General features: G+C 36.8%; 1 protein-coding gene across 1 annotated transcript in view; it reads right to left on the minus strand.

Moving 5' to 3' along the window:
- Nucleotides 1–14,161, minus strand: part of KCNH8 (potassium voltage-gated channel subfamily H member 8) — a 200,334-nt gene that overhangs the window by 99,043 nt on the left and 87,130 nt on the right. Inside the window, exon 4 of the mRNA XM_026103866.2 lies at nucleotides 1,309–1,436. Coding sequence (XP_025959651.2) covers nucleotides 1,309–1,436 — 128 coding nt within the window. The remainder of the gene's footprint in view (nucleotides 1–1,308; nucleotides 1,437–14,161) is intronic.

Consider the following 14,161-nt stretch of genomic DNA (forward strand, 5'->3'; position numbering starts at 1 on the left):
CTTTTTCCATTCTCTGCTTTTTCCCTTTCAAAAAAGAGACCATTCTCTTCTTGTGGCACTGCTGAGGACTTCTGAAGAGGTTTAGCAAGTGTTTCTCTCTGTACCTTAGAAATTGTGGGATTACCAGTAAATCTAAGAGTCAGGAGACTCACCTTATTTTTCCCTGGTCTGGTCTGTGACCTTAAGTGCCCCAGTATCTCTGTCCACCTCTTTTAACCTAGAATTCCCTCCCACCTTTTGTCTTTTTACTTACATTTTAAATTTTGGAATCAAAATATGGTAATATAGGTCCTAGTGTGAAGTAGGGCATTTCGATGCTAGTGAAATGTAAAGAAGAAACTAAATACTGTTCTGAGATTTTAAGAAAAATTGTCTCCTTTCATAACCTCTGCTTCTAATTAATATAAGTGTATACCTTTTGCTTGGGCTCTCATTGTTGGTATAGACTCTCAGATATAATTCCAGCAAATCTTTCAGCAAATTTCCAGCAAATATGTACATATTAATTTCTTATGTATCTCTAGTTTTCCTCTAGACTGCCTTTTCTCCTGAAATATAGTTTCATAAACCTGGAGAGTTACTCTTTCTCCTGAACATACTTCTTCAAAAAGCCTTCCTGTTGTTATGTTTTTGGTTTTGTTTATTGTTTGGATTTGATTAACATTCACAGGGTGCTTTATGAACTTACTTGCAGTTACTAAGACAATACAAATGCTAATTTAAAGAAAGAATCGGCATTACTTCAATTAGAAAATGAAAACATTAATTTATCCTTCACAAAGCCAGGAACATTCATATGAAAACTTTCCTAAATGAAATGTCACCTTCTGGAGCCTACACAATATAGAGATTTTCAGCTAGAGTAATGCCTTGAGTTTTTCATGGATATTTTTGGCAAATGATAATTATTGAAATGAAATAATTGGGATGGTAAGGTAAACTGGAAGCTAAAATTATATTTTAAGAAATTTTGTAATGGGGTTTTCCTGGAGTAAAATAAATGTCTATGTAAAGTATGGCTAAATGGATTGTCTTGATATATGAACTGTAACAAATACCATAGTATGCAGAAGTACACTGCAGTATGCTTTACTTCTCTTACTAAGATAAAATTGTGGTTAGGACTTTTCTCAGATATCTACTGACATTCTACAACACATTCTTTAAAAGAAATTACAGTTAAAAAAAAGAAAAAAGAGAAGAAATAAGAATTAGCAAAGCTAGTTAGACCATCTTTTGCTCTCAGAAGCAGGGTAACATAGATATAAAAGGAAGGTGAAAAAAGTAATTTGAATGAATTACACCTACATTATTAATTTTTAATTTGTTCTTCTCTCTTCTTTGTAGGTGTCCAGAGATGTGATAGAGGACAGCTCTACTCCGTCTTCGTGCTGAATCAAAATGTGACCCTGCCCTTCCTCTTCCTTTCCATTTTTCTGTAGAACAGAAGTAAGAGTCCCTTAAACATCAGGAGATGGTACTTCAACCTTTGAAAGCTGAACTGTTGACATTTTAGCATTTGGCAGAAATAAGACTAGATGTACAAATTACACACACCTTTTCTAGGTTTTGCTTAATCCTTTGCAGTTAAGAAAACAAAACCCCTCTTCTGACAGGAAAATAAGAGTCACTTTTAAAAGTCAAATGCTTCACTCAACTCAGAAATAATTAATTACAGCATATTATTTCAAAGATAAGAGAAATGTATTGTTTCAGAAAATCAAATAGTAATAGTTAGCGCTTCCTGGACAGAGGCAAGAGTGGCTAGGATTAACCACTTAAAAAGCCCTTAAGATAGTTCTACCTTCTCTTTTATTTCAGGAAAAGAAAAAAAAGTTCTTCTCTTGTAGTGTGCTTTAAGAACAAAGAATCTGACTTGTACTAGGCTTTTGTTCTGTCAGACTATGCTAATCTACAGCCTTGATCATTAGTAATAGCGAATTCTTATTTCATAACTTTAGATTTCAAATTTTCCTACTGTATAGGAGTCACTTGACATATTCCTTGGTGACGTGAAATCCATTAAGGGTAAACACTGAACACTGTTTTGGAAAGTTCTGCATTTTTTCCCCCCATTCAGATGCCTGAAATTGTCAAACATGGGATCAAATTTTGTTCTTGCTTATACAGCAGTAAATTCAATGCAAGTCTGGTGATTCTGATGGAATTACAGTGAATTGATGCCAGGGTAAATGAAAGTAGGCATTTTGCAATGTGTCAGGACTAAGAAAAAACAAATTGTGAGAATAAAAGAAAATCTGTCTGTCAAAAAGGTTTTATTAAAGTTAATTCAATGCATACAAATGAGCAGGGAAAAGGAAAAAATCTAATTAGTGCAGCCAGAAATTAACAACAAGCAAAATAGGTACATTTTGAAACCTGTCCAGGAAAAGCACGAAAAGTTTGAATCTAAAAAAAAAAGATATATTTTTGGCTTTATTGTATGGAACCATTCATGAGGAAATTGTAGGAAGCCAAACTCTCCAGACTTCTCAGTCAAGTACATTTGATTTAATTAATGCAACAGAGACCTCTCCAGATAAGCACTTTGCCATATCAGTTAGAAAGCAAGGTAAAAAACACCTCCCCCCTTCCCTGCCAAGAAACCTCCAAAACAACCCAAACTGTTCTGCAAAACCAAACAGCTACACAAAAAAAGGCTGGGGAAGCCAGAGGGAAAACCTCCATGTTTAGTGCTGCAGCTTCCCCATCTCCACCTCGGGCGCTTGCAGGTCAGCTAGAGAGCTACAGCACATGAAAGTGCCAGCTACAACAGAGATGGGTGATACACAGCAGGGCTGATTCAGAAAACCCTCAGATGAATGACTGTTCCCCCCCCTCCCTTTTTTTTAAAGTTTTCACCTTTAAATCTCTGATTCAGCAAAGCATCTAAGACGCAAACTTAATTTGAAAAGCATTCTTAAATCCTCAAGTTGAATAAAGTGCTTCTGTAGACAAAAATGGACTTCAGTCTTTATTGAATTGGGTTTCCACTGTAGTATCGGTAGGTACAGTAGTGCATCTTTGTTATTTTGGTTTAAAATCCTCTTTAAAACTTCTTACAGGCCTCTCTTTTTCTTTGTGGTCTCAGCCTAAGATGCCACATTGGATCAGGCAGCTTAATTCACGGTGCTGCCTCGCAAAGTGGTCAATAAAATGTGCTTCAGACCTGCTCCAAGGCAGGGGTAGAGAGGGCAAATGCCTCCTCCCAGCTTCTGACAGGCAACGCTTTCAGGGCTCTTCAGCCAAAGGCTTCACCCTCACAGTATCTCATATTTATCACCTCCACAGGTCCTTAGCCTACAAAGCACAGGATAATCCATCCCAGTACGTTTTATTCCTAACAGTTCCTAACCGATTTGCCTCTCTCTTACTGTTGAGCACTGAGCTGAAAGCTATCCACAACTCTGGCATCTCTATCCGGAACAGTATTAACCACATTAGAGCCAGTCAATGTCAACATATTCAGTTAACGTTGGATCTTTTTTCCCATAAGCAGTGTTTTTGCATTTATTGACACTGAATTTTCACTGAGATTTTCTCATTCTGTCATCCATTTTGGGTTTTCTCTGGCTATATGCACTTGATCTAACTTTTTCGTTTATCCTGAATTATTTTTAAATAATTCATATCTGAAGTTCTTTCGAACTGCTTGGTGAATATAAACCAGTCCTGTCAATATGACGAGTAGCACAAAATTGCTTTGTTCTAAAACTTAGTCAGATTTTTCAGTTCTGGATAGTTCTACTTTTAGTCATGAAAGACTCCTTAGTGTTCGTGGACTCCTTAGGTGTCTCCATAATGAAAACTAATGCAAAAAAAAAAAAAAAATTAAACTTTTCTGCTTAAAACCTTAATGACTCCTTATACATCTCAAATAACAATTATATTTGAAAATTCCCAATAGGTTTGGAGTTTTTTGGTTGGGGTAAGGGGGAGGAGGTTTTTTTTTTCCCTTTTGTTTCTGATCTGTTGGACATGGTTGTTTATGTCTTTTGGAAATTGTTCTGTGTTCTTTTTCAGCCCCTGTTATTTTGTTCATCTCCTCAGCTTTCTATTGTTCTGGTTCTCTTATTTGGATACCACTTCCAGTTTCAGATTATCTTTTTGTGTCTAATAATGCCTTTTTGTCTGTTTTAATCTTGATTATCTCTCTTCGCTTGGTCTTTATTTTTATTATTTTTAAAGAGCCATTTGGTAGATGATATATATCTACTCAGAGTCTGTAATATGATATTTCTAAACCATCTCCATCTCAAAGGCAAACATTTTTTCCTTTTAGATGTTCCTCCCAATTTCTCTTTATCAATTTTTCTCTTTTTTGTATACCTCACATTTAGAACAATAACTTTATTGTAGTGGATTATTTTGGCTCTTCAGATAAATAAGAATGTTGAATTGATCACTTAATATTACAGAGAGGATATTCTGTGGCTACGTCTTGAAGATCTTTAAGTCTTGTATACTGCTCAGAGCTAAATTAAGAACTGTTTTTCTTTTAGTGGATTTTTGACTAACTGTTCCTAAAAGCAGCAATGTGCCATACCTAAAACCATATTTCCTTCTGCATTTGTCAATTCTGCCCACTCTTTAAATAATAATAAAAAATCTTTATAACTTTTTCAATTTTAAGTGCCAGTGGCCTGATGATATTCCTTTTTAGGTCAATCCCATCTTTCCTATGTAGGCTTAACGTTCCAGCCCCACAGAATTCTGTATGCATTAACCTACTCAAATTGAATGGCTTGATATGGCACTTATAATTACACTCATTGCATATTTGCACAGCAGGTGACTGCCATCACATGCTGATTCCACTGTTTGTAACGCTACCTCTATGTTAATATTAGAAGCCAGTCAACCACCAGAGACAGCTAAGAAGGGCTAAAAAAGGACAGTGTAAAATTCATTAAAAATTACTATTTTTCTTTTTAAAAAGAAATTATTAAAAGTTCTTATTGTAATACTTAGTATGAGAAACTACAAGTGCATATGCAGATAAGATGCCATCACACAATGGTGTTACTGGGGCCTGCGTGTCAATACAGCATAAATCAGTGAATGAAGTTTCTGAGCATCTGTTCTTTCTGATCTTCCCAGTGCCTTCAGAAAAAGAGGCAATCTTAGTCTTTACTGAACTACTTTGTTCACCAGCTGTATCTTTGATATATGTGCGATTATTATCTGCAACCTGCATTCTTTTCCTGTCACATGCAGTTTACAGATCACTACTCTAAAGGAGATTGTTTATTTTTATATATATATATAAATGTTTGTATATGTGTGTGTGTATATATGTGCATATATATACATCTATATGTATATGCAGCTGTACTACATAGTTCTTAAAAGTTATTACATACCTGACATATTTACCTTGCTTTCCATGGCTGATCTTAGAAAAAAGACACAATAGTAAATCCACCCATGAACAGAAAGGCACTTTAAATGCTGCCGTTTTATTTTTACCCTGTGCTTAAAATCAAAAGTATTTCTCATCTCCCCAATTATTGTGACAGATTTTGGGCCTCTCTCTGCTGGCACATGTACACACCCCTTCCTGTGTGATGATAATCCCCCTTGAAATAGCTCTTAAAAAGGATGCTTTGCAATTTAGTTTTAACTCTCCTTCTTGATGACAAAAGTAGGAACACAGGTTTTATCTCTTCTTGCTGCCTTTCTGTGCTGTTCTTTTATATTATTATTTTTTAATGAAACTAGCTATAGCACCACAACTATCACGTGTGACAAACTCAAAAGTCTTTTCCAAGAAAGCAAACAACTTCCCCAAAGCTTGTCTTTGGTTCCATAACAGCTAAAGAATTCTTATAACCTTGTGAGGGAAGGTTGCTGTAAAGAAAACATGATCAGACCCCAAATGCCTTTATATACATTTATTTTTTTGTTTGCAATTTTGTAAGAACATGAAGCATTAAACTTCCACTTAAAGTTAATTGAAAGTAAGGGCTTAACTCTTTTCTTGTCCTTTTGAAAAAAAATCTACTCCTTAGGTATATATCAAAAAATAAAAGAAGACAGCTTCTGACAAGCTCTACTAGGTTTGCCCTGCTTTAGCAATGCAAAAGAACTGTAAACTCAGCTTTACTTACCAAATTAAAACCAAACCTATGTCTGCTCCCCTCCAAAGTACGTCAAAGCATTTAGAGCATTGCTGGATATGGTACAAAACACTTTACAGTTTAAGAATATTCTCATTCACCAGATGAAACACAGTATTTTTAAATCCCTGATATGTAAAAAATAAACTGTTTATTCATCAAACGGGAGGTAAAACTTACACTGTTCTTTCAGTAATGCCCTTCACGTAATAACAAATAAAAAAATGGCACAAGTTCCCCCTGAGGCAAAGCAGGCTTAGTGGAGGAGGCTCCGCTCGTGGCCAGAGAAGCCCTCCCCTGGGTCCTTGTGGACCATGACTCAACACCCCCCTGCCCTGGTTCCTGTGGTTGCCTATGAGCATGCATAAGACCATACTCGGAAAGCAAATCTATCACCACATGCAGAGCCACCGTAATCTTCTTGTGCAGCGCACTCGAGCTGCCTGCGTTTAGCACCTCTGACACGAACTGGAAGCAGTACGTGAGAGCAGCCATGAATTGCAGCTCTTCCCAGCACTGAAATAAGCTAACCAGCCCTAGCCAGAAAAGTTGCGTATTACTGACAAAACATCTCAGCCTTGTTATTTTTCTCGTTTTTCACAGCATTAATTTGTATTCCTCCAAAAGAACTGCATTCACTTTTCCCTCAGCTTACTCATTATCACAATCGAACATGTGTTAATTAAAACCACTACCTAGATTTTCCTCTTCCGGCATTGAGTGTTTAAATGCCCAACATGCTCTGATATGGCATCATCTCCCAGTCTGCTCATGGATCATTACCACAAGAAGTTTCTCACGCAAGTGCATGTGGGCATGAACGAGAAGATTAATACCTAGCATTTCATTCATATTATACAGGAAAATCCAAGAGATTTATTTGTTTTTAACCTAAGCAATCATATGAGAAGGATTTAAATGGAGAGTAGCAGTCTAGACATAGGTTTCTGAATTATCTCCCAGATTTCAGCAAATCAAATAAATTCCTAAGAACCTGCATTGGGCACAAAAAAGGAGAACTTATACTTGATTGAAAGTGGTTCTCTAGTTTTCTGTGGCAGATGTAATTAAGAGTTCAGTAGTGTATCAAAAGGAATAAACAGAGGATCACTTACATTATAAGTTTAAATTCTGTAAAGCTTAAGTAGACCTATGCAGGAGCAGTTGAAACTGAAACATGATTAAATACAAACAACTTTTTAATTTTTTTTTAATACCTGTATTTAATTAAAATATGTAATGCTTCCCTGTGATTCTGGGTAAAACAAATAATATTTTGCTGCATTAAAGTAGCTCCCAGAAAGTTAGAGAATGAGCTAAAGCAACAAACACCTCTCCTATTTAACCCAGGAGACAGTATACTAGCAATATTTACATGGGATAGAGATGGAGGAGATAAAATAGTCTGAAGGTCTAGTCCTGCAAACACATAAGCACTTGAGTGACTTTATTCACATAAAGCAGTTCTACCTAAAACAATGGGACTAAGTTATCCTAGAGGCTAAAAGGCTGAAGATTTGGGCTTCTGAGCAGTATTTTTTCCAAAAGGTTCACCTTGAGCACAGCAGCCATAGAAAAGACAGACATCACCTCTACGGACCACACCATAGTTGTTCACTGCTTTTTTACCTCTGCACAACCCAATCACGTTAGCTCCAAGTTCAAGCTTATATTCCAGCCCCAACTACTTGATTGCCACTGCTGTCCTGTTGCTTGACAGGCAGGGCAGTTCCAGCTTAGGGTAAGATTGATTCATGCACATTGACTGTCCTCTTCAAACAGCATAAATGCGACCACCGAACAGCATAAATATGACATGTCCACCTGGGTACAATTAGCAAAGATAGTCTACATATAGCTATTTGTAAACACTTTTCAAGGAAGAGTTCGTCAGGAAAGCAGTGAGCTACAACGGGACAGGTCCAGCTTTATACAGTCAAGCCTGCGATGCCCATTAGCTGGAAAACTTCTATTTTTCTAGGTTTTTTTTTTCAAGTGAGATGACAGTTTTATAAATAGATTGAATAAAAGTTCGGTAGAATAATCATGAGATAACTTCTTAGCTTTTATAAGGTCAAGGAGCAAGTTTGAGAAATAAATAGAATTAAGATTTAAGGCCTTATTAGTAGATGGCAGTTACCATTCCAGGGCTGTTTCTCCCTAATGTTTACAGAAAGCAATCAAATCTGAAGGGATTATGGCAATAGCAGAGCCAGCAGGCAACAAAAAAATGGGGATCTTTTATGCATCTTTTTCACCTTTCCAAAGTTTGCTACTGTACAAATATTCTTCTGAAGCTGAGGTAGCCCCAACATGCCTATGCCTCAGATGGTGCAGGGTTGAGCTAGACCATTGTTTCAGACCACACTCAAGCCTATAAAGATGATGATTTCTATAAAAAATATTTATTTAATTCTCACTTAGAGTTACTCTAGAATACAGAGTAAGAGGATTGTATCTAGGCTTCTTTGTTTTTCATCAGATGAAGCAGCCAATTCATGAATTCACACATGAATCACAATGCAGCAGTCGAAAGGACTGTAAGAAGCAGAGCTCTTCAGAAACCTCTCTGTAGCATCAGAGTTCAAAGTCTGAGCCTCACACACCTTGGATTTTCTTGTGTCCTGACCATTTGGGCTACGGAATTAGAGGCAGTGGGACCCAAATACTGGCCACATCACTGCTGCATCACTGGTGGAAGATGGCTTTCCTTATTTATACTAGTCTGATGCATCTAGGCTCAGGCAGAAGATGAGTAACAAAGGCAAAAGCACTGATATTTTGCCTGCAAAGGGGAGCTGCCCACACTACTGATGCCTAGTGAAAAGAAAAGCTGAGATGTGATGAAAAATAACTTTAAAGCTGCAGTAGCACCTGCTCTTCTGTGGAGAAGCCTGTTTAAAACTGTGAATGAATAATACATGAAGTCCATTAATGAACAAGGGCTTAAGAGTGTGGAAAATCTCTATTGCCATTTCCAGGACATTGTGAATTTCTATTCTGTTAACATTTTACTCATAGGACTGGATAAGTTAGCAGAGGAGCTACGACCCTTTTTATTTATTTCATTTTTAAAAAAGTAGAAGTCAGTCATGAGCTGAAACAGAAGGCGATGCAGCTCCCAGTTCAGAAAATGTCTCATACAAAGAACATGCTCCTGAATGCATGAGCTAGATTCCCAGTTGAACAAAAAAAAGCTGAACAGAGCAAACAAACATTCTTCTTTGCTAAGAAGTACCAGGGTAAGAAAGAATTGGAGGGGTTCATGGTACTGCTTCATGACAAAGATGCTCAAGCACAGTGGAAAGGGTTTGTAATGAGGCTAACAGCAGTACTTCAATCTACTAAAGGCTGGACCCTTTCCTCCTCAAACTACAGTGGGAGTGACATATTTGAGTACCTACATGATCTCTTCTACTGCTGTGTTCTAAAATCAGGCAAGGAAATAAACCTCTCCCCCTTAACTTTCCTGTGTATCTCTACAGGGTGTAATAGCCCAGCTACTCAGCCCAACTGCAGAGTAAGATGTGTTAGCTAAAATATAGTGCAAGTAGTATGCTATTTCTCCTGTGATGTTGGGTTCAATAAACCATTTATTAAAAAATTTCTCAATTGTTTATTAATCTTACAGCCTATTTATAAAAGGCTTCCTGTAAAAGGTGCAATGAAGATTTTTTTCCCCTTTTAATACAACTACTGAAAAAACTTCATCGCTTGCATCATGAAGTAGAGAAAACTAGCAGAAAGTATGGTCTCTGCATAAACACCTATGAATAGCCCACATGCCATAAAATAAATACAATCATGCCTAAAGAATAAACAGTGGTACTTGATCATAGCCACTTTCATTAACTCAAAATGACACATTAATGTCTTGGGCAATCCTCAAACACACCAAAAATTAATATCAAAGGACACAATGGAGTAAAGCGATACAGAAGGATTTTGAATGAACACAAAAATACTTCCCAAAGAGATTGTTCGGAAGGCTCCTATGAGTTTTTCTAGAATTTTTAAGACCTTTAGCTAACTTTCTGATTTTATTCTCCAGGGGACAGCACACCAGTGGATGTCAATAAAGAGAAAACTGACAGAAGCCTGTTTCGGTTTTAATGACAGAATAAAAGCACCACCATTGGGAATGCACTGCGGGAGGTCTGTTTGTTGCAGGAAGCATTCCTTCTGTCAACAGCAGCCGAACATTTACAGAACTATCAGCACTATGGTGGATCCAAGGCTCTACCTACCCTCTAATCATTTTTTTTTAACTGATTACGTTATTCAATAAGGATATGTATTTGACAGACATACCAGCTGAAAAGCTGTAAATATAAAATATGGACTATTTTTCTTACAAAGACTGATTTTTTACATGAAATCAAGGTGTATGATTTTGGTTATTCTAAAATTATACTTTCAGAGAAAATTCATCTTATACATCTAATTGGAAGCTGTTACAGGTAGAGAAAAGCAGCAACAGTATATGTTACTATTAGTGTTACATGGAGCAGAAGGACCTTTACACAGCAATATGCATGTGAGATAAATCCTTAACCACCATCCTTCAACCTGGCTGCCAATTATTCCAGTATGTGTGCATACATATATATAAATGTACATATATATACACACACACACACACACACACACATAAAAGAACATCTCCCTCACCGCCCCCCGTCCCCCAAAAAAAAGACCAGAAGAAGGAGGGATCTCTTTCCACCTCGAATTTTGAAGTTGAGGGGAGTGCGCTCCTAAATAAATAAATAGATGTTCATTTTCAGATGCAGGTCTTATAAACCTAAGAATTAAAAAAAAAATAAACAAAGTCAAATGCTTGTCTTCAACTCCTTCTAAAAGTAGGCTTAGATCTAGCACAAGAACTCAGAAAGTAAAATGATTTTAAGCTATTGTTCCATTGAGAGAGCATATCTATTGATTTACCTGAAGTAAGTGTTTCTATGTAGTTATTACAGAACAAAATTCAGTTCTGAATTTACAGCTGTTTATTTTTACAGCTGTTTTTTGCTGTGACTTTTCGTATTTCTGAAAAAAGTTTTACATCCCACCATGAACACTGGTTCCTATAACATGCTGAAGTTGTGTGCTTTTTTATCATTATAAAGGAAAACATGAGTGAAATAACACAGAGAATATTTTAAATATTCTAAAAAAAGCCCTTGATCTTAAATATTTTCAAAGATCCTATTTCCCTGCTTTCCAAAGTGTGGCCTTACAGTCAGGTAGGTGAGAGAACTTCCTTGTAAGTCACTGAGAAACTTTTCATTGACTTCAACAAGTGTTAATGTTTATCTTTCTGTATAAAGATGTAGTATTTAAGGACATAATCTTACTGAACCTAAAGGACTTTTTTCCTTTAATTCCATGACTTTGATCACATATTTTCTTTACTAATATTTTGCCTTCCAGAATCCTTGGGCTATTTTTAATCTCCGGTGATCATAGTTTAACAATCAATGATCTTTGCACAAATTAATTAAATAAACATTTTACACAGAAGCTGAATATAGGATATAATCTTCCTCACTTAATAAGTGAAAATAGGAATATAAACTCCTGAATAGTTTCTTTCTTTCAATGCAAACATGTCTTTCCTCAGATAAAGACTTGTTTTCTTAATTGCTTCTGAATTGTAGATAAGCACGAGCAGGCACTTTCAAAAACATTTTGTGGTCATTGCAAGTTGCCCAGACTTAAAATAGGGAGGGGGGAATTAGTTTAAAAAAAAAAAAAGAAAAAAGAAAAGACAATTTAGCTAAGCTAAAGATAAAGCTAAGATAGTTAAAAGGTCAAAAAACTACAACAACTGTGGATATGTTTTGTGAGCTCATTGAAACACCCCAAAGCTGTCTTTGACTACCTTTTGAAGACTAAGAGTTTCAGAATATGAAAGTCACAGGTCAGAAAATAAACTTTGTAGCCACAATTGCAAGTGAACTTTGAAAATGCTTAAAGTTGCCTTATTTGTGGAACTGCTTCTCAACACAGAGTACATTCTCAACATGCATTCTAGTCCTAGTGGTCTCTCGATTACTAAAATGTAAGATTCAAGGCTACGTCTAGGCCTGTGAGAGTCTCTAAAGACATTTTTTCCTTTTCAAAATTTTCCCACAGAAATAAAACATTTATGTATAAAGGTTTGTTTTACAGCAAAGCTAACTCTTATCACCCCTCCCCAAACCCCTCAAAAACAAAACAAAACAAAAAGCACCACTACACATACAACAGCTCTGAAGAGTGCTTGTAATTGGGAATGCACATGCTAAACATTCCCATACGATTTCTTCCAGGCTGTCTTGCATGGTTAAACTAATGAGCTCTGTAAGAAAGTCCAGAAATGTTTTCCATTAAGTCTGTCATCAACCTAGTCCAACACACTAAAAAGCAACAAAGTTGAAAAATAAAACAAATCAAACCCACAAAACATTACTTCAAAACTTGGCTTCTAAGGAAAATCTGGAGGTGACTGCATGAGTTTATCAAAGAACTGGTGAGTTAAAGAGTTATTGGTTGCTAATATATGTATTCTCTCATCGTTCCATGATATCCCAGAGTACAGTCTGCCTCCTCCACATTTGATCATAATTTGAATCAGAGTTTGCTTTTCTTTTTCTCCTTTTCTCCTTCAGTGTGCCACAGAGGACACTTTGCCCATCATCTCCAGAATATATCCTGAATCCCTCTAAGTACTGCTGGAATAGGACTGCCACTCATGTTTAACACTTGGTAAAAAGCTAAAGCAATGGTCATAAAAACTGTTGTTTCTCTAAAGGTTCAAGGCTCAAATACAGCTTATTTGCTTGCACAGGGAAGATGGAAAGGGGGAGGGAAAGTATGTATGTGCTCACATGTGCAGAAACAGGGAGTATAAAGACAGTTGTATATTTTTTCTGTAGGTATTTGTACCATCATGCACTAACCAGGAGGAAAGCAATTTCTCTTCACTGAGGACAGAAGAGATGCAGTCCCATCCCTTCCTATTTTGATGGTCAGCCAGGATCAAAGTCATCATAGGGAAGATGTAATTGAGTTATTGGAGAATAAAGGTTTCCACAGTATACTGTTCCTTTCAGCAAGGGAAAGCTGGGGTCAGATTGTGTTTCTACCCATCCCCTGCATTGACTGAACTGCATGGTGCCCATACATCCTGACACAATTTCAGTTACTTTGCATACTATACATCTAGATGACTGTAGGTACCTCTTCCAATATCCTGTCTCCTGACAGTCATAAAAACCTTTAAAACTAAAATTTGTCCCCTGAATATTCACTGCTGTAGCTTGAGCAATCAGGAAGGGGCTGAGAGAATAATTAAACAAAATAAATCAATCTGCATATTGCAGAATTTGTTAGAAAAAGAGCTCTCCCCTGCCATCTAACAGACATTTTTACATAAAAATCTGGATTGCAGAATGGTTGGCACATGGTATTTCTCTTTTGGCACACTAAAAAGAAAAAAAAAGAAAAAAATAAAACAAATGATGGGCAACCCAAATAAATCTGTTTTCTTAGAAATTCGTACAGACCTAAGGATTAATAGGAAGTCAGAAAAGATTGCTAGCCAGTTAACCCATAACACCACTGCTTAGTTTAACCCATGGTGGGAAAGGCTAGCTTTTAATTCACACTTCTTACTGCCGAAAAAGCATCTTTGCCAACAGGCTGGCCAACCTGGTGAGGAGATCTTTAAACTAGGAACGATAGGGGAAGGAGATGATGGCTAACAAACAAACAAGAAAGTGGTGAACCGGGTTAGCAAGCAAAGGGTGCAAGGTGATGTGGGCAAGAGAAACCTTATAAACAACAAAAGAGAGTAGAAGGGAGCCAACCTCAATGTATGCACACAAACAACAAAGTGCCTACAGGACAGCATTATGGGGGAAGCTCTCTTACCTTTTCTGGTAAAATCAGCACAACTGGGTGCCTCTCTGAAATGAACAGGAGGAAGTACAGGTCTGCAGACAGTTGCAGGGCTGCAAACTCATTTGGATCAGAGATGTGGTAGGACAGCTCAGGCGACT

The sequence above is a fragment of the Dromaius novaehollandiae genome, chromosome 2 (genome assembly GCF_036370855.1).
Source record: "Dromaius novaehollandiae isolate bDroNov1 chromosome 2, bDroNov1.hap1, whole genome shotgun sequence".
In the NCBI taxonomy this organism is placed as follows: Eukaryota; Metazoa; Chordata; class Aves; order Casuariiformes; family Dromaiidae; genus Dromaius; species Dromaius novaehollandiae.